General features: G+C 44.6%; 1 protein-coding gene across 2 annotated transcripts in view; it reads right to left on the reverse strand.

Moving 5' to 3' along the window:
- Positions 1-23,166, reverse strand: part of dgkza (diacylglycerol kinase, zeta a) — a 328,455-nt gene that overhangs the window by 170,654 nt on the left and 134,635 nt on the right. Inside the window, exons 23-25 of one of the 2 annotated variants that reach the window (XM_041196988.1) lie at positions 12,231-12,310; positions 8,363-8,407; positions 7,189-7,258 (exon numbers count right to left, since the gene is read on the reverse strand). In XM_041196988.1, coding sequence (XP_041052922.1) covers positions 7,189-7,258; positions 8,363-8,407; positions 12,231-12,310 — 195 coding nt within the window. The remainder of the gene's footprint in view (positions 1-7,188; positions 7,259-8,362; positions 8,408-12,230; positions 12,311-23,166) is intronic. The other variant, XM_041196989.1, reaches the window with a different exon arrangement.

The following is a 23,166-nucleotide window of genomic DNA, read 5'->3' on the forward strand; positions in this document are numbered from 1 at the left end:
CTGCTTCTATCACTGCTTGTTTGTCCCTACAACCACACCCCCCCCCCCCACCTCTCTGTCTCTCTATCTCTCCGCCCCCCACACACACACTTTAAACCAGCTTATATTTCAACTCTTTCTTGGACTCGAACTCAAGTTCTGTCGAAGGGTCATGAGGACTCGAAACGTCAACTCTTTTCTTCTCCGCCGATGCTGCCAGACCTGCTGAGTTTTTCCAGGTAATTCTGTTTTTGTTTTTTTTTCATCTTTCCTTGCTGGGGATAATACCTGGAAGCTTTACATGCGACGAGAGCAGCCAGTTTGCGGAACCGGCCTGCTCATAAATAGACTGCTCGCTTCTATAAGCTTCAGCTCATCCAAAACTCATGCCTGTATCCTAAATCATATCAAGTCCTGTTCGCCCGTCATCACCTTTGTGCTCACTGACCCACATTGACTCCAGTTCCGAAACAATTTTAAAATTTTTATAAAAACAAAAAACTGCGGATGCTGGAAATCCAAAACAAAAACAGAATTACCTGGAAAAACTCAGCAGGTCTGGCAGCATCGGCGGAGAAGAAAAGGGTTGACGTTTCAAGTCCTCATGACCCTTCAACAGAATAGTTCTGTTGAAGGGTCATGAGGACTCGAAACGTCAACTCTTTTCTTGTCCGCCGATGCTACCAGACCTGCTGAGTTTTTCCAGGTAATTCTGTTTTTGTTTTAAAATTTTTATCCTCATTTTCAATCCTCTCCATCTTTCCCCTTCTGGTCTCTAAGCTGAGGGGTGAAGAACAGAGAGATAACTGAAGCATGTGACTGCATCAAGGACACTGGCCACATTAACCCACTTCTCTTCTCTTCTAGCAACAAGACAGGCAGTCACCAACTATTTTTCTTAAGTCATTTGTGTGACAAGGTACACAGTTCAATACGGCTTTCATTTTGATCCTCACATATTTGTGCAAGGGTACAATACTACAAGAAAGCCTAGAACTACTTCACCCCTTGTGGAAATAGTTTTCAAAAGTTAGTGTTTGTGTTTCTTTGTACAATTAGCTGAGGTCTCAGTGATGAATATCTGTGGTCAGCAGCTTGACTTTGATGCTTCATCATGAAGAGAGTATGGGGTACAAAACTTGGCATATCTGAAAGCAACAAGCAGGGGCAGGCTGGCTAGAGTGGAAATTGAGAGATTTTCAGGGTAAATGATTCAATGGAAAGAATCCCATACTCTTTTGGGAGAGGCAGTCCACCCAAAGGCAAGAAGCCTTAGGATGAGCCACTGTGCCATTCCACAGTCTCCACTAGGAGATGTGTGAGTGTAGCACGAGTGGTTTGGCACTGCCAACTGGTAAAGAACCTGGCCTCTGGTGGGTTATCTTGCTCCATTTGCCTGAGATCGACACTTGCAGCTGACTCAGTGTGTTACTGTATCGTTAGTCTGATGGTCAGAAAAAAAAACAAAATGTCCCACAAAATATTATGTAACTGATCAATCTAACCCTTAATATCTCCTGTCAATGGAGGCTTTACTTCCAATTGTGAGGCTAAATAACAAGCAAACGGGTTTTTGCAATCAATCTCAGCTGTCAAAAAACTATTCAAATTGAACAAGGGACACTCAGTGTGCAGCATTTCAATCCTTACTGAATGGCCTTTAATGGAGATCAACAAAAGAAAATTAATTTAATGCAAATGCATTCCACAAACTGCCCTTACAATAAGATGTGTGATTAAGAAGCTTTAGAAAACAAATTGATGACCTTTATGAACACAAACAGCACCCATGCATACAGATGTGTCCTCCAGCACTTCCAGTTCATTAAAAGTAGTAGCCCAACACTTTTCAGGATAAACACAAAATACTGCAGATGCGGAAATCTGAAATAAAAACAAAATGGACAGCTCCAAAGAAGCCACCCAGACTCGAAATGTTAACTCTGTTTCTCTCTCCACAGATGCTACCAGACCCGCTGAGTTTAGTCAGCATTTTCCACTTTTTAGGATAACATGGATCCCAGTTATCTGAGAGATTACAAAGCATCGCTTTAATCAACAGCAAATTTCTCAACTTTTTTATCTTTTGAATATAAAAATCTATCACTTTTCTTTCTCTCTTAACAATATGCAAGCAATTCCCCTGCAAGGAGGACAGACAGTCATTATCAGGTGGGTGTGGAAGTGCTCTGGTGGGATTACTTGCCCTCAGATTTTCCTACATCTGAAGAGGAAGTACGCCTCTAATCGGTATCCCTCCTTTCCCCAGCAACGTTCCCTTTAAGCTGCCACCTGCAAGATCCCACTCAGGCCGGGCACAGGCCGGTCCCCTTTATTTACTATGTGTGTGCGGCTCCACAAAAAAACTTAAGGAGCCCGTACACATAAATGAACACCTTATGGGCAAGTTTGAGATTTATGTAGGCGCTAAACCTTGGAGAGAGGAAAATTACCAGGGGAAATAACAAAATGAATATAATCAAACCAGTACAGACTGAAATGATTCAATCTGCTAGACAGGCTTCTTGAGGACTCATTTGCTTGCCGGGCCTGTGGGCTGACTAATACAATATTGTGTACAAATCCCACAGCTAGCCTTTTGAGAACAGAGAATGCTCTCTACCCATATCACAGCAGCAGTCTCCTTACAAAGCATTATATAATTCAGATCTATTGTTCAATGTATATTCTGAGCTTCAAGCCCACCCCTGCACCCTCCAGCTGTTTAATAACAGTTAGTCAGATCTCGCCAGTAACAGGGAAGACCTATTTGAGTCAGGTCAGCAGCTGTCTGGACATTGGGCTCTCTTCATCAATGAGATCATATTTTTACTTTAATCAGCTTGAACCTTCAGAGAGACATTCTGTTCGCACAAGAGAAAATTCCCTCCCCACAAAACTCCGTCCCTCTCTAGTCCCTCATTCCCACTTACTAGCCCCCCCTCTGTCTTTTTAGGCTAGAGGTGAAGATGATGAGAAGCCACCCAGAACAATGGTGCGTTTAATCAAACAGAATGGGAGCCAGCCAAGCCACTTTGGAAACACTCACTTTCTTGTCAAAACAAACCCCTTTATACTTAAATCTGGCACAGACTTCTTAACAATTTAAGAAGCCACCCAAACTGTCAGAGATTTGAGCTGATTCCCTGAGCTTTACACACATGGGTGCAATAACTTCGTTTCATTATAGAATCATAGAATGCCTACAGCACAGGAGACGGCCATTCGGCCCATTGTGTCCATGCTGGCTCTCTGAAAGAGTAACTCAGCTCATCTCTCTCTCCTGCCCTTTCCCTGTAGTCCTGCAATTTTGCTCTCTTCAGGTGTTTTTCCAATTAGTCACAACTGAATTTTCCTCCACCACACTTTCAGGCAGTGCATTCCAGATCCTAACCACTTGCTGCATAAAAAGGTTTTTTTTCCTCATGTCTCTGGTGATTCTTTTGTCTATCATCTTAAATCAGTGACCTCCGGTTCCTGGCCATCCACTAATGGGAACAGTCTCTCTGTATCTACTCTGTCCAAGCCCTTCATGATTTTGAACAACTCTATCACATCTCATCTTAGCCTTATAGTCCCTAAGGAGAACAGCCCCAGATTAGGGACTAGAAGCCGATGGCATGATGGTATTTTTGGTATCCCAGAGACCCAGGGTAATGCTCTGGGGACCCAGGTTCGAATCCCACCATGGCAAATGGTGAAATTTGATTTCAATAAAGACCTGGAATTAAAAGTCTGGTGATGACCATGAAACCAGTGCTGATTGTTGTAAAAACCTATCTGGTTCACTAATGCCCTGGCGCTACAACAGCAGGTCAGAGGCTGGGAATTCTGAAGTGAGTAACTCACCCCAAAGCCCACCCACCATCTACAAGGGACAAGTCAGGAGTGTGATGGAATATTCCTCACTTGTTTGGATGAGCGCAGCTCCCACAGCACTCGAGAAGCTCAACACATTCCAGAACAAAGCAGCCCACTTGATCGGCACTCCATCCACTAACTTAAATATTCACTCCTTCCACCAGTGGCACACAGTGGCAGCAGAGCGTACCACCTACAAGACTCACTGCAGCAACTTGCCAAGCCTACTTTGACAGCACCTTCCAAACCCGTGACTTCTACACCATGTAGAAGGACAAAGGCAGCAAACACATGCGAACAGACCCCTGGATGGGAAAGGTGCTAGATAAAACATCAGACAATTGTGTTCCAAACAGTATTCCAAACTGAACTAAAGGGAAAGATCAGAATTCCATGATAAATAAAGAGATTTAGTTAAAAGTAAATTTAGAGAAAGGGCCTGATTTTATGTGGAGTGGTAATACCAGCAGAGGTAGGAGAATGGAGTGAAATGTCAGCCTGACTAATGTAATCACAAAGTCGAGGTTAACTCTCCAGTGCAGTACAGAAGGAATGCTGTCTTGGCAGAAATGCCGTCTTTCAGGTGAGGTGTTAATTTAAGGCCCTGCCCTCCTGTTCAGATGCCGGTAAAGATCCTTAGGCAGTAATCAAAGAAAAGTGTGGGATTCTCCCAGTGTCCATGTATCTCATTGCTATTTACAGCACCTTGCTGCATGCAAATTGGCAGCAGCTTTGGCATACATTGCAACAATGCTCATGTTTGAAGCCTGCTTCTTCCCAGTATTTAGAAATTATTTGGAAAATGGTCATGAGGGGATGACATCAAAATTGGCAACTGATCCCAAATTGGGAAGGGGAGAACAACAATTGGTGAGGAAGAATGCAGGATTCTGCAAGGAAGACATAGGTTGATTGAAGGAGTGGGGAGGTATATGGCAACATAGATACTAATGGACCTAAAAACTAAGAATGGAAAAATAACCCCAACCCAATAATAAAATTTTCAATTCAGCAGAGAATCAAAGCGGTCTTGAGATACAAATACACAGCTTTTGGAAAAGGATTTGCAGGTGAGAAAAAAGACATAAAATAATGATCAATAGGATCCTGGGTTTTTACAACGAAACTGATTACAAAAAGATGGAAGTGGTGAATCTGTTTGGATGTGTGCTAGGTCACAGTTGTTCTAATCTGGAAAGCCAGTTGGTGAAGGACAAAATTGGAGCCAATCTTTACTTGGTCTTACATTTGTTAACAGAGTGGAAGATTACAAGCATACACCTCCTAACTCAACCCCACCACAATTTCAATATGTATTTCTTTATATGTGCTCAAGTGAAACCCTAATTAATGACCATCGTTGGCATACAATTAAACACACTTAATATACAATTAACAACAGTTAAAGACACCTCCCCAAATACAGGATTGTGAGAAAGGGGGTTAGAGAGAGACCTCCCCAAGTACAGGAGTATGAAAAAGGTTAGACAGACCTCCCCAGATACAGGAGTACGAGAGAGAGCTTCCCAGGTACAGTAGTGTGAGGAAAGGGGTTAGAGAGACATTAAAGAACATAGTGGAGCCATGAAAAATAGATGCAGTGTTGATTCATCACTGTGACAAAGAAGAAATGGATATAGTTGTGATGGGAGACTTGAGTGCTGTATTTAGTGAAGGAGCGGAGGTTCAGCAGCTTCTCACAGAATGGTTCAAAGTTTTGAAAGGGTTTGAGAGATTCAATAGTGAAAGATTATTTCCACAAATTAGTGAACCAGGGAATTAATGCACGATTAGCTATAAAGCATTAAAAGGGAAAATTAGAGCAAAACTTTTCACAGAAGTAATTGAATATGAAATCTAATGCCACAATTCTCAGAGACAGCAAACTAAGAAGTAAAATACAATGAATTTTTCACTTTAAATTGTTACAGAGAATCAAATAAATGACTGGGACATAAACATGGTATTAAGATAGAAGCTGAAATATCACAATCTTGAAAAAAGTGATTTTTTTTCATCATAATGGAGAAATTTGATATTCCACAAATATAAAATTTGGTTTTCAGGCACAGCAAGGCTAATTAGCAGTGATTATGAACTTTGTACAGTCAAAATCCTAGTACACCCAATCAACAGAATGTAACTTTTGCAAGGATTCTTACACCGAGATTGATAACATGAAAGAGCCAAGTTCTCGTCAGCTCAGTGATTTCTACTGTATTTCAGTCAGGCAGACTTCCACAGTGCACCCTATGGGGGAATGCAAAATCACTGACAATAACTTCTGATTTCCGTGCTAAATGGTCAGAGATTACTGACAGTTTTGCCATCAATATCACCACAAAATCTTAGTCAATGTCTTTGTATTGCAATCCTCTTTCACTAAGCTTTATAGGAAACCCTGCATAAATACTACATTATAGCCTCCCCTTATCAGGGTACGCATCATAAACCCTCTCATTATGCTCTGTGAATGCCCATGAATACTACATAATATTCCCCTTTTTCAAGGCTGTGTGTGAGACTTTGAGAAAATACTATACTGTACTCCTCTTACCAGGGTCTGAGAGACCCTGAATAAACACTATATAAAATTCTTCTCTCATCACACTCTTTGAGAGACCTGAATAAGTATTGCACCACATTCACCTTTCAACAGTTCTGTGAGTGACCACAAAGAAATACTCCCTCACCTCTTAGCAGGCTCTGTGCAAGACTGAATAAATATTGCTCAATATTATAATTAAATTCTACACGTTAATTTTAAAAATGTGTTCTGGACAGATGCCCTACTAATCCTACAACCTTCAGCATTTTCCTGCTCTCATTGTGAAGCATCATTTGCTCCTGTGATGCAGTATTGGTGATCAGTTATCAATCGGACAAAGGAGTAGGCAATAGATGGCAAGAAGCTCCGCAATTTGAATTTATATTCAGTCCCCCAACTGCAGCAGCTGCCACACTGCTGGTTCATCCCACAGGTTTATTTCAGGATCACTAACAGTGATTGTGGTATCCCGGAACCCATTTAAAAAATAATATAGCTTTAAAAATTGTCTGCACTCTATAGCAGCCTTCCCAGTGTTCAGCAGCTTATTCTATTCGAATTCTCCTTTAAAGTGCCCCCGCATCATAATGGTAATTCCATTGCCTATCAACTTATTTCCTTGGAATTCTCCTTTAAAGGGTCCATGAATTATAACGGTGATCCTGCTGTCTAGGATAGCAATAAATATGAATGCTTCTTTAAAGGGCCAGTTAAATGTAACAGTGAATCAAGTATCCGGGTGATCCAATTATAAGAAACGTTCCTTGAACATTTATAATCAATTTCAAATGGATACTTACAGTCCAGAAAGCACCATTTTGGGGATAGCTTCTGTGAAGACAAGGTTTTAGACTTGGTGCCATCGTCCTCCTGCAAAAAGAGGTGAAAGAAACCCATTAGCACTTTCAGGAATTTTACTTGTGAAAACACTGCACAATGGGGTACAACAGAACAAGCCTTGGACTTAGCAGTACTATTTCTGTCTTTGAGTCAGAGATGGTATAGGGCCCGAGCCCCGCTTCATGCAGTCCCAGTAAACGGAACACTGGCTCTACATTCCAGTTTGACATCCAGCAGGATGCTTGCGCCCAGTGGGTCGTGGGAGCCTATAACACCTTCCCGCCATTTACAGCTAACCATCCTTTTGGCTTGTTGTGCTACGGAAAGAGCATTCATGATGTGGCCTGTCAGGCTGTTAAGAGTCATGTGGATTCTTCTTTTATTTCATACTGTTCTCCAATGGGAAGAGCTTGAAGATACAAAAAGAACAAAGGATGTAATATATCACAAAAATACTAGAAACCAGGGCAGTGTGATTTGTAGGCAACACCAAGGGCATGACGACATGATGAATGTCACCGTGCTCAGACAGAGAATACAACACAGGAACAAATGAGGCCAATTATCTTCACTAAACACTAAATTAAGCATGTGTGCCTGATATGGGAACTGTGCATTTGAAGAAAAAAGTCTATGAAGCTAGACAATCGGATCCTGACTTCTCCATCAGATTTCCACGATTCGAAGGGAAGAATCTGGTTACAGTCCTCAGTCTGGGGCGAGACTGAAGCTCATGAAGTGAGGTGGCCCACTGATGTACTCCATCGGTGGTTCGTTATCACCACCCTCCACCCTCCAATACTGTGACATAGTGGAGGAAGAAGCTTTTGCAGAGAGAACTACCAATTAATTCCTTTACATTGGTTTATGATCTTGGCTTTTATTTTTTAAACAGCAACATACTATATTCTACAATCGTAACAGTTTGGTCAAGGGGGGGTGTCTAAAGGATTATGATGCAGTGTTGTTGCTGTTTTTGTACCACAGAACTGATGGTGCAGCCAGCACATGCAAACCAAGCCCCCTCACAGACCACACGTGCACATTTTATTTACATGCAAACACTTTATATAAATCACAACAGCAGTTGCAGCATGCAAGCAGAAGGTGAAACAGCATCCCCGGGTCACAAACCTGCAGCACCAATCGCTGGAGTGAGGGATGCACCAGGGGCAAATCCTGTGGAAGAGCAGAACATCTGGCATCGCATCAGTAATTAGGGGACAACTGCTGTACCCATCACAATAGGATTTTGTTATTTCAAGAGGGACACCGATACAGCAATCACTTCCAAATAATACTACTGAGATTTCCCACCGGCAACAGGTAAAGGTTGCCAAGTTGAGGCACTTGCAGGAGGCAGCTGTGCAGCAGCATTAACCAGTCACCTTTATTGCAAGGGACACTTGGTAATGTATGACAAGAGATGGGGAGATGGGAATTAATTGCGAATTTAAGGCAGTTACAGAACAACTTTGGCAGTGTAGGGACTGTATTTTACTGGCATCGCTCTGCAGTTTGGCTCCTGGCATACATGTGATGTCAGCTGGAGCCACAGCTGGCACAGGAGCACTAATGTGTCTGACTTTGCTCTTTTGGCAGCATCCTGCCATGGGCTGTAGGCCGCATACACTCCACAACCAATCGCAACTGATGTTACGCAGAAAAAATGCAACAATTTCGGTGAAGTGGTCGCCAATGTGTATGGCTCCAGCTGAGCACCATGGAGTGGGGAGGAGGAGTCTGACAGTATTGCTAACTTCCTACTGCAGAATCACCTCAGGCCAGCAGAAAACATGAAGATCTGGCTATTGCCCACAAAACCAAAGCATTCTTCTCAGCTGATCAGCAATTCTACGTGATCCAGTGTAGATATATAGCAATCGTCTGGCTAATTCTGCAAAAGCAATCTGCCTCAAGCAGCAGCATGCAGTTAGCCAGCTACTATCTGCCTCAAACAGCAGCGTGCAGTTAGCCAGCTACAAAGCCTTTCTGATGCAACGTAAACTCAAAACAAGGCACTTAACACTATTGTTTTACAATGTGAACCATCCTGGAATCTTACGGAACAGAAGCACGCCATTCAGCCTCCATGCTTGTCCTGTGCTGGCTCTTTATGGAGCTATCCAATTAGCCTCACTCTTTCCCTACAGCTCTGAAATGTTTTCCGTTTCAAGTACATATCCAATTCCCTTTTGAAAGTCACTAATGAATTTGCCTCCACCACACTTTCATGCAGCGCATTCCAAAGCGCAACACCTCCTTATCCTTCTCTGCTCTGAAGAAGGACAAGTATCCACATACTAGGGAAAAGGGACTTTCAGTTATCACCCTGGTAAATCAAATCTTCACTCTCGCTGAGGCCTTGCCATCACTCCCAAAGTGTGGTGCCCACAAATATATATAATACTCCAGCTAAGACCTAACCAAAGATTTACCATAATTTCCTTGCTTGTGCACTCTATCCTCTATTTATAAAGTTAAGGTTCTCATATGTTTTTGTAATGACTTTGTCCTGGCACTTTCAAAGGTGTACATATGCAAACCTCCAGATTACTGTCTTCCAGCACCTCCTTAAAAATGCACCATTTTGTTCATATTGTCTTTCCTCATTCTTCTTTCAAAATCAGCTCACACTTATCTACCACATGTAGAGAAGGGAGATGGTGGCAGAGTGGTAATATCACTGGACTGGTAATCCAGAGGCCCAGGTTAACGCTCTGGGGACATGGGTTCAAATCCCACCATGGCAGCTGGTGGAAGTTAAATTCGAGTAATTATCTAAAAGGTAGTCTCAGTAAAAACCCATCTGGTTCACTAATGTCCTTAAGGGAAGGAAATCTGTTGTCCTTACCTGGTCTGGCCTATTTGTAACTTCATACAGCAATGTGGTTGACTCTTAACTGCCCTCTGAAATAGTCTGGCTAGCCATTCAGTTCAAGGGCAAATAGGGATGGGCAACAAATGCTGGTCTCGCCAATGATGCCCACATCCCATGAAAGATTAGAGGGGGAGAAAAACCATGTCTGTGTATGTTATCAGTTAGTCTGCACTATCCTTCTCATTGTTCACTACTTTTTCAACTTTTGGAATATCTGCAAACATCAAATCAAGACCCCCATACCCAAGTTCAGGTTCTCATATATCAAAAAAAAACAAGCAATCCTAATATCAACTCCTGGGGAACACCACAGCACACTCCTCTCCAGTCTGAAAAACAAACATTCACCACTTTCCTCTGCTTTCTGTCACTTATCCAGTCATTATAATTTCTTAGATGTGCAAATAAAAAAACCATAAGAGACATAAAAGCAATGCACTTTCAAAGATAGTAGATTTTTTTTCAAATCAAATAAATCTGAAGATCAATCAAAACTTTGGGAATGCCAGAACTGTGTCACACTGAAAGTTTTTGATAAAGGTGAAGGAACTACATCAATCAGTTTAAATCAACCCTCAATTACTTTAATGTCAATGCATATTAATCATAGAAACAAGAGATTAGCAAATACAATTTTTCTAGGCCAGAGGGTGGGGTAACACAATTCATCTGCATTAAGTTATCTGTTCTAAAGGGAGCTCATTTCCTGACTGGTATCACTCAGCTCTCCTTTGTTCCTACACTTTATAATTTCAAAGTGCTGCTCAGAGGCAGACATTTTGTGCAGGGTCCTCTCTCTCTCTCCCTTCCCCCACCACCCCCAAGGGGAGCAGAGGGAGAGATGTCCTCACATACAATCTCCTGTGTCTCACCTAGGAGGGCAACCAACCCTCCAGGATTGGCCTGGAGTCTTCAGGGATTGCAGATCAATCTCCAGGACACTGCTTTGTGCAATCCTGGAGAAAAATCTTCAGGACATTAAAAAAGATTGTTTTTTTAAAAACATTTTCTTTGACCATTTCTCTTTACCAGGTATAAAAATATTGAAAATGGGAAACAAAGGCTGTCTAGCTGATAGTCAAGTATCATCCGTTTGGATAATGAGTCCTTTTGCTTTCCAATTGGTGTCAGAAGGCAGTACGTCACAAGGATAGATGTGTTGACTGACTAACGGTTGGAGCAGGGGGGCAAGTCATGTGATGAAACCTCCAGGAACACATTTAATCACACTTGACAACACTACACCCTGCTGAGCTTGGCCAGCAAACTCCAGGAGTGAGTGAAATATTTTGTTGTTCTATATTTTGTTTGTAGAATATTTTGACAAGGGGTCATTCACTTCTGCCAGATATCTGGGAAAAGGATAGACCTTCCGAGCTGGGACATTATTTGAGTTGGAAGGGAATAAATTTAAGATGGGTAGAGGAAAAATTAAATGAATTGTTATTCTAGATTAAATTTACAAATCTATTTTTCTTCTTCAGTTGGAATTCTAAGGCATATTCTTTCCTTTCCCCCAACTGGCGCCCATTTGCCGTAGGTCATCAACTGCGAAGAACTCACGTAGCCAACTCTTCCCAAGCCTATACCAATGTTGCTCTGGCATTTGCCCATAGAGAATGCTTAAGAGCAGACTCTGGGGTAACTCTCTCCTTGGTCATCTCTCCATCCCTTTAGAGAAGCAACTGGCTTTTGCTCAGTGCCAATCTGTAAAAGCCAGAATGGCATCAAGAATAGGCTTGCAGGGCTGAATGATCTCCTCAATTCGTAGCTTCCAATGTAACCTTACTGCACCCAGGAGGGTGGGGGAATTGTGGGCAGGAATCCACATTTCACTGCTGATATTTTCTGGCTCTCATGTCTGGTGACAATCTTCCCGTCTCTAATTTTCCTGTATTATTCACATAGAAAGAAGCAAGTTTCAATTGAATTACTTGCTCTGGGCACTGCAGCATTGATGTCGATAGCTATGACAGAGGGTAAGCAGCGCTCAAGCTTTCTGCTTCTCCAGACACTTCTCTCTGAGTACCAATTAAAATGAAATGCATCGTCAACAAGAGCATAATTCATGCAAAAGTATGTCCTTTCTACCCGAGAGAAAAGTAAACGTCTTAAGGGTACCTCTTGAAGCCTCTCAATGTGTATGCGGCAGATCTCCAGATCACTGTCGCCAGGGATGACGATGATACCTAGGGGCACTGCTGTGAGACAGAACAGAAAAGGGACGAATAAAAGTCAGTAGCAGCAAAAAAAAGAATGACTTGCATTTTTATAACACCTTTCACAACTTCAGGATATCCCAAACAGTTTGCAGTCCTATTGAAATGCAGTCCTTGGTATAACGTAGGAAATACATTCGTAAATTTACACACAAGCCCCACATACAGCAAAACAATAATGGTTAGATCATCTTTTACATCCACCTGAGACAGTAGAATGGGCTCCAGCTTAAGGTCTCATCTGAAAGACCTCCAGGAGTGCAGCATTCCCTCAGCACTGCTCTACAGTGTCAGCCTGGGTAAGGTGTCAATTTTCAGGAGTCAAGACACGAAGACTTGAGCGAAGACTAGGTGACACGACCTTCTAATTCAGAGGCAAGAAATGACACCAACTGAGCCATGGCTAACACACCAGATGGAAGTAACTAACAAGTTTGCCTTGAATATTTTTTTTTACTTTTAAGCACTATATTATGAAAGTTTAAAAATGAGTCCCAATATTTCATATCTAATTAATTCTGCACTTGTATTCAATAATGTTAGTAATGCAAAGAACCCCAGGCCCCAGGAGGGTAGTGCATTGGGCCTTGAGAGTTTTAGAAGAAGAATATGATTTTACCCAAGATGATCATCATCAGTGCATCTCACCAGAGGGGAGAGTCCATATACTGCGCCTCACCAGAGGGGAGAGTCCATATACTGCACCTCACCAGAGGGGAGAGTCCATATATTGCGCCTCACCAGTGAGGAGAGTCTATATACTGCGCCTCGCCAGTGAGGAGAGTCCATAAACTGCGCCTCACCAAAGTGGGAGCGTCCATATACTGTGCCTCACCAGAGGGGAGAGTCCATATACTATGCCTCACCACAGGGGACAGTCCATATACTGTGCTTCACCACAGGGGACAGTCCTTGTGCTGTGCTTCACCAGTGAGGAGAGTCCATATACTGCACCTCACCAAAGTGGGAGTGTCCATATACTGTGCCTCACCAGAGGGGAAAGCTCGTATACTGCACCTCACCAAAGAGGAAGAGACCAAATAGTGCAATTCACCAGAGGGGAAGAGTCCATATGCTGTGCCTCATCAAAGTGGGAGAGTCATTATGCTGTGCCTCATCAAAGTGGGAGAGTCCATCTACTGCGCCTCACCAGAGGGGAAAGTCCATCTACTGCACCTCACCAGAGGGGAAAGTCCATCTACTGCACCTCACCAGAGGGGAAAGTCCATCTACTACACCTCACCAGAGGGGAAAGTCGATCTACTGCACCTCACCAGAGGGGAAAGTCCATATACTGCACCTCACCAGAGGGGAAAGTCCATATACTGCACCTCACCAGAGGGGAAAGTCCATATGCTGTGCCTCACCAAAGTGGGAGAGTCATTATGCTGTGCCTCATCAAAGTGGGAGAGTCCATCTACTGCGCCTCACCAGAGGGGAAAGTCCATCTATTGCACACCACCAGAGGGGAGAGTCCATCTACTGCACCTCACCAGAGGGGAGAGTCCATCTATTGTACCTCACCAGAGAGGAGAGTCCATATACTGCACCTCACCAGAGGGGAGAGTCCATATACTGCACCTCACCAGAGGGGAAAGTCCATATGCTGTGCCTCACCAAAGTGGGAGAGTCATTATGCTGTGCCTCATCAAAGTGGGAGAGTCCATCTACTGCACCTCACCAGAGGGGAAAGTCCATCTACTGCACCTCACCAGAGGGGAAAGTCCACCTACTGCACCTCACCAGAGGGGAAAGTCCACCTACTGCACCTCACCAGAGGGGAAAGTCCACCTACTGCACCTCACCAGAGGGGAAAGTCCACCTACTGCACCTCACCAGAGGGGAAAGTCCACCTACTGCACCTCACCAGAGGGGAAAGTCCACCTACTGCACCTCACCAGAGGGGAAAGTCCACCTACTGCACCTCACCAGAGGGGAAAGTCCATCTACTGCACCTCACCAGAGGGGAAAGTCCATCTACTGCACCTCACAAGAGGGGAAAGTCCATCTACTGCACCTCACCAGAGGGGAAAGTCCACCTACTGCACCTCACCAGAGGGGAAAGTCCACCTACTGCACCTCACCAGAGGGGAAAGTCCATCTACTGCACCTCACCAGAGGGGAAAGTCCATCTACTGCACCTCACAAGAGGGGAAAGTCCATCTACTGCACCTCACCAGAGGGAAGAGTCCATCTACTGCACCTCACCAGAGGGGAGAGTCCATCTACTGCACATCACCAGAGGGGAGAGTCCATCTACTGCACTTCACCAGAGGGGAGAGTCCATCTACTGCACATCACCAGAGGGGAGAGTCCATCTATTGCACACCACCAGAGGGGAGAGTCCATCTACTGCACCTCACCAGAGGGGAGAGTCCATCTATTGTACCTCACCAGAGGGAAGAGTCCATATACTGCACCTCACCAGAGGGGAGAGTCCATCTATTGTACCTCACCAGAGGGAAGAGTCCATATACTGCACCTCACCAGAGGGGAGAGTCCATATACTGCACCTCACCAGAGGGGAAAGTCCATATGCTGTGCCTCATCAAAGTGGGAGAGTCCATATGCTGTGCCTCATCAAAGTGGGAGAGTCCATCTACTGCACCTCACCAGAGGGGAAAGTCCATATACTGCACCTCACCAGAGGGAAATGTCCATATACTGCACCTCACCAGAGGGGAAAGTCCATATACTGCACCTCATCAAACTGAGAGTCAAAATATTGTATCGTACATCATCATTTTTCCCTACTATACTGAAAAATAAATAAAGGTTTAAGTTTGCCTAAATGTCTCATGACTCTCAGGAATCAATCAATGACAGTGATGAATGCACATTCTCACCACTGAATATTTTACATCAGTATCTACTAGCTGTGCTGATACTTGTAAAAATCTTACTCGTATTATGATCCAAAGTAACCAGAAGTCTATCCTACGGAGTAAACCTACCGAACTTCCAAACAGAAATGTTTAACTAGCTGTGCATGTGAGCAACAGCCCCCTGGGATTTGTGGTTTTCCTTCTTATCCCCCTTGCACTCATTTTAGTTGGGGTGGGGGCCTGGGTGTCAAGGAAACTGGGCTAATCTGGAAAAAAACGCCAGCGATTTTATCACCCGTTTCGTGACATCTACCTTTCGACGATCGTCAACATCCAGGGCAAAATACGGCCACTGACAGAACTGTATCCTCAAGTGATTTGTGTAACATGTCTGATGGAAATGATGGTGACTGATACTCAGGTGCACCGTGTACACCAGGTAACACAATACTTAATTCCAATCTATTTTTCAAATTCATTGGTAAGTCTGTCTGTGCTCTGCCTCTCCCCCACCCCATAGGCAGCTAGTCTGTTCTCAAGGGGCCCAGCAGTCAAGGCTGACGGGGAGTAAATTACTGCTCAGCAACAACATAAACATGCAGCCCCTGCTCCACTGACTCCTTGAGCTGAAAACTGTCACAGAGCAAACAAACACATTCTGGTCTTAAACAAACAGCTCCTGTCTGCTTTCCACAAAGCTGCAGTCAGACAGGCTGCAATATTATTTTTAATTATTGACCCATCAATAGCTGACCAGGTCTGCTCTGAAGCCATCAGATCAGAGCAGCTGAACCGAATGAAACCACCTCAGGCTTATTGCATTGCACCAGGTCTCAAACCGAGGCAAAAATAAAAAACTGCGGATGCTGGAAATCCAAAACAAAATTAGAATTACCTGGAAAAACTCAGCAGGTCTGGCAGCATCGGCGGAAAAGAAAAGAGTTGACGTTTCGAGTCCTCATGACCCTTCAAGTTCTGTTGAAGGGTCATGAGGACTCGAAACGTCAACTCTTTTCTTCTCCGCCGATGCTGCCAGACCTGCTGAGTTTTTCCAGGTAATTCTGTTTTTGTTTCAAACCGAGGCACACTGCAATGGGACATAGATTCCATGGTCTTGCCCTCTCCTTAAGGCACCCCCAGAAGACAAAACAGTTCAAAATTGTGAAATCCCAGTGAAAATCAGTAACACTGGCACCAGTAATACCGGAGTTCCATTTTAAGGTATACAAGACCAGTTTGAACAAGTTTTACTGGCACCCTTCATTTCCAAGTTTTACTGGTTTTCCCCTCTGTCAGACTGATACTTCTACAGACACTGGCTGTCTCAGACAGTGGGCCAAATTTGCCAGCCTTAATGTGAAAATCAAGTGTCAGCAATGGGAGGTATCAGAGCTGAGCCCTCAGCCAAGCCAGATGCTAATGATTCAGGAGGAAGCAGCCTGGCTCAGGGCAGCCTGCTTTAATACAAAAACAGAATTACTTGGAAAAACTCAGCAGGTCTGGCGGCATCGGCGGAGAAGAAAAGGGTTGACATTTCGAGTCCTCATGACCCTTCGACAGAACTTGAGTTCGAGTCCAAGAAAGAGTTGAAATATAAGCTGGTTTAAGGTGTGTGTGGGGGGGGGGCGGAGAGAGAGAGAGAGAGAGAGAGAAGTGGAGGGGGTTGGTGTGGTTGTAGGGGCAAACAAGCAGTGATAGAAGCAGATCATCAAAAGATGTCAACAACAATAGAACAAAAGAACACATAGGTGTTAAAGTTGGTGATATTATCTAAACGAATGTGTTAATTAAGAATGGATGGTAGGGCACACAAGGTATAGCTCTAGTGGGGGTGGGGAGAGCATAAAAGATTTTAAAATATTTAAAAATAATGGAAATAGGTGGGAAAAGAAAAATCTATATAATTTATTGGAAAAAAAAGGAAGGGGGAAACAGAAAGGGGGTGGGGATGGGGGAGGGAGCTCACGACCTAAAGTTGTTGAATTCAGTATTCAGTCCGGAAGGCTGTAAAGTGCCTAGTCGGAAGATGAGATGTTGTTCCTCCAGTTTGCGTTGGGCTTCACTGGAATAATGCAGCAAGCCAAGGACAGACATGTGGGCAAGAGAGCAGGGTGGAGTGTTAAAATGGCAAGCGACAGGGAGGTTTGGGTCATTCTTGCGGACAGACCGTAGGTGTTTTGCAAAGCGGTCGCCCAGTTTACATTTGGTCTCTCCAATGTAGAGGAGACCACATTGGGAGCAACGAATGCAGTAGACTAAGTTGGGGGAAATGCAAGTGAAATGCTGCTTCACTTGAAAGGAGTGTTTGGGTCCTTGGACGGTGAGGAGAGAGGAAGTGAAGGGGCAGGTGTTGCATCTTTTGCGTGGGCATGGGGTGGTGCCATAGGAGGGGGTTGAGGAGTAGGGGGTGATGGAGGAGTGGACCAGGGTGTCCCGGAGGGAGCGATCCCTACGGAATGCCGATAGGGGGGGTGAAGGGAAGATGTGTTTGGTGGTGGCATCATGCTGGAGTTGGCGGAAATGGCGGAGGATGATCCTTTGAACGCGGAGGCTAGTGGGGTGATAAGTGAGGACAAGGGGGACCCTATCATGTTTCTGGGAGGGAGGAGAAGGCGTGAGGGCAGATGCGCGGGAGATGGGCCGGACACGGTTGAGGGCCCTGTCAATGACCGTGGGTGGAAAACCTCGGTTAAGGAAGAAGGAGGACACGTCAGAGGAACTGTTTTTGAAGATAGCATCATCGGAACAGATGCGACGGAGGTGAAGGAACTGAGAGAATGGGATGGAGTCCTTACAGGAAACGGGGTGTGAGGAGCTGTAGTCGAGGTAGCTGTGGGAGTTGGTGGGTTTGTAATGGACATTGGTGGACAGTCTATCACCAGAGATTGAGACAGAGAGGTCAAGGAAGGGAAGGGAAGTGTCAGAGATGGACCACGTGAAAATGATGGAGGGGTGGAGATTGGAAGCAAAATTAATAAATTTTTCCAAGTCCCGACGAGAGCATGAAGCGGCACCGAAGTAATCATCGATGTACCGGAGAAAGAGTTGTGGAAGGGGGCCGGAGTAGGACTGGAACAAGGAATATTCCACATACCCCATAAAGAGACAGGCATAGCTGGGGCCCATGTGGGTACCCATAGCCACACCTTTTATTTGGAGGAAGTGAGAGGAGTTGAAGGAGAAATTGTTCAGCGTGAGAACAAGTTCAGCCAGACGGAGGAGAGTAGTAAAAACAAAAAAACTGCGGATGCTGGAAATCCAAAACAAAAACAAAAACAGAATTACCTGGAAAAACTCAGCAGGTCTGGCAGCATCGACGGAGAAGAAAAGAGTTGACGTTTCGAGTCCTCATAATCCTTCGACAGAACTTGAGTTCGAGTCCAAGAAAGAGTTGAAATATAATTGTTGATGCGACGTAAGGTGTCAGAGGTGTACATCCGTGATTCCTCTGACACCTTACGTCACATCAACAATTTCCAGTTCCCTGGCCCCAACCGCTTCCTTTTCACCATGGACGTCCAATCCCTCTGCACCTCCATCCCCCACCAGGATGGTCTGAGGGCCCTTAGCTTCTTCCTCAAACAGAAGCCCGAACAATCCCCATCCACCACTACTCTCCTCCGTCTGGCTGAACTTGTTCTCACGCTGAACAATTTCTCCTTCAACTCCTCTCACTTCCTCCAAATAAAAGGTGTGGCTATGGATACCCGCATGGGCCCCAGCTATGCCTGTCTCTTTATGGGGTATGTGGAACATTCCTTGTTCCAGTCCTACTCCGGCCCCCTTCCACAACTCTTTCCCCTCACACCCCGCTTCCTGTAAGGACTCCATCCCATTCTCTCAGTTCCTTCGCCTCCGTCGCATCTGTTCCGATGATGCTACCTTCAAAAACAGTTCCTCTGACATGTCCTCCTTCTTCCTTAACCGAGGTTTTCCACCCACGGTCATTGACAGGGCCCTCAACCGTGTCCGGCCCATCTCCCGCGCATCTGCCCTCACGCCTTCTCCTCCCTCCCAGAAACATGATAGGGTCCCCCTTGTCCTCACTTATCACCCCACTAGCCTCCGCATTCAAAGGATCATCCTCCGCCATTTCCGCCAACTCCAGCATGATGCCACCACCAAACACATCTTCCCTTCACCCCCCCTATCGGCATTCCGTAGGGATCGCTCCCTCCGGGACACCCTGGTCCACTCCTCCATCACCCCCTACTCCTCAACCCCCTCCTATGGCACCACCCCATGCCCACGCAAAAGATGCAACACCTGCCCCTTCACTTCCTTTCTCCTCACCGTCCAAGGGCCCAAGTGAAGCAGCATTTCACTTGCACTTCCCCCAACTTAGTCTACTGCATTCGTTGCTCCCAATGTGGTCTCCTCTACATTGGAGAGACCAAACGTAAACTGGGCGACCGCTTTGCAGAACACCTACGGTCTGTCCGCAAGAATGACCCAAACCTCCCTGTCGCTTGCCATTTTAACACTCCACCCTGCTCTCTTGCCCACATGTCTGTCCTCGGCTTGCTGCATTATTCCAGTGAAGCCCAATGCAAACTGGAGGAACAACATCTCATCTTCCGACTAGGCACTTTACAGCCTTCCGGACTGAATACTGAATTCAACAACTTTAGGTCGTGAGCTCCCTCCCCCATCCCCAACCCCTTTCTGTTTCCCCCTTCTTTTTTTTCCAATAAATTATATAGATTTTTCTTTTCCCACCTATTTCCATTATTTTTAAATATTTTAAAATCTTTTATGCTCTCCCCACCCCCACTAGAGCTATACCTTGAGTGCCCTACCATCCATTCTTAATTAACACATTCGTTTAGATAATATCACCAACTTTAACACCTATGTGTTCTTTTGTTCTATTGTTGTTGACATCTTTTGATGATCTGCTTCTATCACTGCTTGTTTGTCCCTACAACCACACCCCCCCCTCCACTTCTCTCTCTCTCTCCGCCCCCCACACACACACCTTAAACCAGCTTATATTTCAACTCTTTCTTGGACTTGAACTCAAGTTCTGTCGAAGGGTCATGAGGACTCGAAACGTCAACTCTTTTCTTCTCCGCCGATGCTGCCAGACCTGCTGAGTTTTTCCATGTAATTCTGTTTTTGTTTTGGATTTCCAGCATCCGTAGTTTTTTTTGTTTATCAGCCTGCTTTAATACTGGGCAGTGGCCAATTCGATCACCTCTACCTCTGGACCATCCTAGAGATCTTGTGTGGCCCCAATACAATGGTAGCTTTTAAAGAAAGACCATAGTTTGAGTTAAAACTAAGAAATAGTTCTGGAATCTGCATCGTCAACCTTCATACTGAGAAATTAAAGGATTTTTTGCAGTGTAGACATTGCCCAGTAATATAATGACTGGAACTTTGAATTAGGCTATTCAACAACAAGGGCTTGTATTTAAATAACACTTTTAACATGCTAAAAGATCCCAAGGCATTTCAAGGAGTCTCATCAGACAAAAGTTGCCACTGAGTCAAAGAAAAAAATTTTAGGGCGAGTGACCAAAGGCTTGGTCAAAGTGGGAGTCTCAAACAGCGTCTTAAAGGGGCAAAGAGCGAGGCAGAAAGGTGAAGAGGCTTGAGGGAAGAATTCCAGAGATTAAGGGGTCAAATGGCTAAAGAAACAAGTGTAAATAGTGGGGATGATGGAAGTGGGGGGTGCACAAGACACCGGAGTTGGAGGAACGCAGAGATCTCAAAGGTTTATAGGGCTGGAAGAGGTTACAGAGATAACGAGGAGTCAGGGTTTTCCAACACCTCCCATGATAGAATGACATTTACCCATTATTCTCGGCAGCTCATCTACTCAGCAGTTCCATTTACTTGTGACTTCATCTTCAACCTTGTAACATGTGCTTCTGAGCTAAGCAGCATGGGTGGAAAATTAAAGTCAGCATATAGAGCAGAGCAAATTTTCTGCATGTTTTATTAAAGAATCAACAGTCTACAGTGCTGAAATAAATGACTCTCTTTATGGTTATTAGGTCTCCATGATGCTATAAACTTAGACACTAAACAAATTGCTGCTCTTAGCTTTATAGCCAGGTTTGAATAATGATGCACATCTTGATCTCCCGTAATTGTGTCCACTCTGGGCAAAGCAAAACAGAATACACAATACAGAGATCACCAAGGATCCACATGAGTAGATAATGATGTTAATGCTACAATTTTGTTCTCTGCTCTTTGTCCATGTTTGGACATTTGTAACAGACTAAATGTTTTGTAAGCAACACAGGACAGTGTCTGCTATACAGTATGTTTTTTTATTTCATGGGACATGGGAATTTCTGGCCAGGACAGCATTTATTGCCCTTCCCTAATTGCCCTTGAGAAGGTGGTGCTGAGCTGCAGTCCACCCACAGTGCTGTTAGGGAGGGAGTTCCAGGATTTTGACCCAGTGACAGTGAAGGAACGGCGATATATTTCGAAGTCAAGATGGTGAGTAGCTTTGAGGGGAACTTGCAGTTTGTGGTGTTCCCATCTATCTGCTGCCCTTGTCCTTCTAGATGGCAGAGATCAAGGGTTTGGAAGTTGTTGTCTAAGGAGCCCTGGTGAATTGCTGCAGTGCATCTTGTAGATGCTACACACTGCTGCCAGTGTGTCGGTTGTAGAGGGAGTAAATGTTGAAGGTGGTGGGTGGGGTGCCAATCAAGCGGGCTGCTTTGTCCCAGATGGTGTCAAGCTTCTAAAGCGTTGGTACTGCACTCATCCAGGTAAGTGGAAAGTATTCCATCACACTCCTGACTTGTGCCTTGTAGATGGTGGACAGGCTTTGGGGAGTCAGGAGGTGAGTTACTCACTACAGAGTCCCTGGCCCTGACCTGCGCTTGCAGCCACAATATGGCTGGTCCAGTTCAGTTTCTGGTCAATGGTTACCCCAGGATGTTGATAGTGGGGGATTCAGTGATAGTAATGCTTAGAACATCAAGGGGTGATGGTTGGATTCTCTCTTGTTGCCTGTGGTGCGAATGTTACTTGCCACTTGTCAGCCCAAGCCTGGATATTGTCCAGGTCTTGCTGCATTTGGACATGGGCTGCTTCGGTATCTGAGGAGTCATGAATGGTGAACATTGTGCAATCATCAGGGAACATCTCCACTTCTGACCTTATGATGGAGGGAAGGTCACGATGAAGCAGCTGAAGAATTTGGGCCTAGGTTACTACACTGAGGAACTCCTGCTGTTACATCCTGTGACTGAGATGACTGACCTCCAAGAACCACAGCATCTTCCTTTGCGCTGGGTATAACTCCAACCAGTGGAAATTTCCCATTAATTCCCATTGACTTCATTTTGCCAGAGTTCCTTGATGCTAAATTCAGTCAAGCGTTGCCCTGATGTCAAGGGAGACTCTCTCACCTCACTCTTTGTCCATGTTTGGACCAAGGTTGTAATAAGGTCAGGAACCGAATGGCCCTAGTAGAGCAATGTGCAAGAGTAACCACAGGACATTGCCTGTAATATGCTGGGCGTGGTTACAAACAAAGGTAGCAACAGTGGTGAGAAAGTACGAGACAGAGGACTAACTTGAGTTCTTTAATCTAGCATCTGAACTGGAGGGAGTTACACATTTAGAAGATTCAAAACATAAGGTTCATCATCAATGTTATATAGTGAAAAGTGGGAAGCAGATTATTCAATGCTCCACAATAGACAATTCTGGTATTGTTTGTCAGCATTAAGTACAAGGCGGCGGGCGGGCTGGTTCAGTATTAAAGCTTCAGTCTTTTTTGCAAGCAAGCTTTCAGAATTGCTTAACACTGCCACCTAGTGGCCCTATCACCAACTTTATCTAAAAATTACATTTCTTATTATTTATTTTCTAACATATTCTCTCTTCCCTAGTATTCTAGCCTCACTCCATCAGAGAAGACAACTGACTGAAGGGTGTCTAAGATGGGGAAAGAACATCTGATACGACACAAAAAAATTCTGCATGAGCCATTATTTTGCTCTGTGACAAAATGGGGAATGACTTTGAAAAAATTGTCTT

This window comes from Carcharodon carcharias, chromosome 10, assembly GCF_017639515.1.
Source record: "Carcharodon carcharias isolate sCarCar2 chromosome 10, sCarCar2.pri, whole genome shotgun sequence".
Classification (NCBI taxonomy): domain Eukaryota; kingdom Metazoa; phylum Chordata; class Chondrichthyes; order Lamniformes; family Lamnidae; genus Carcharodon; species Carcharodon carcharias.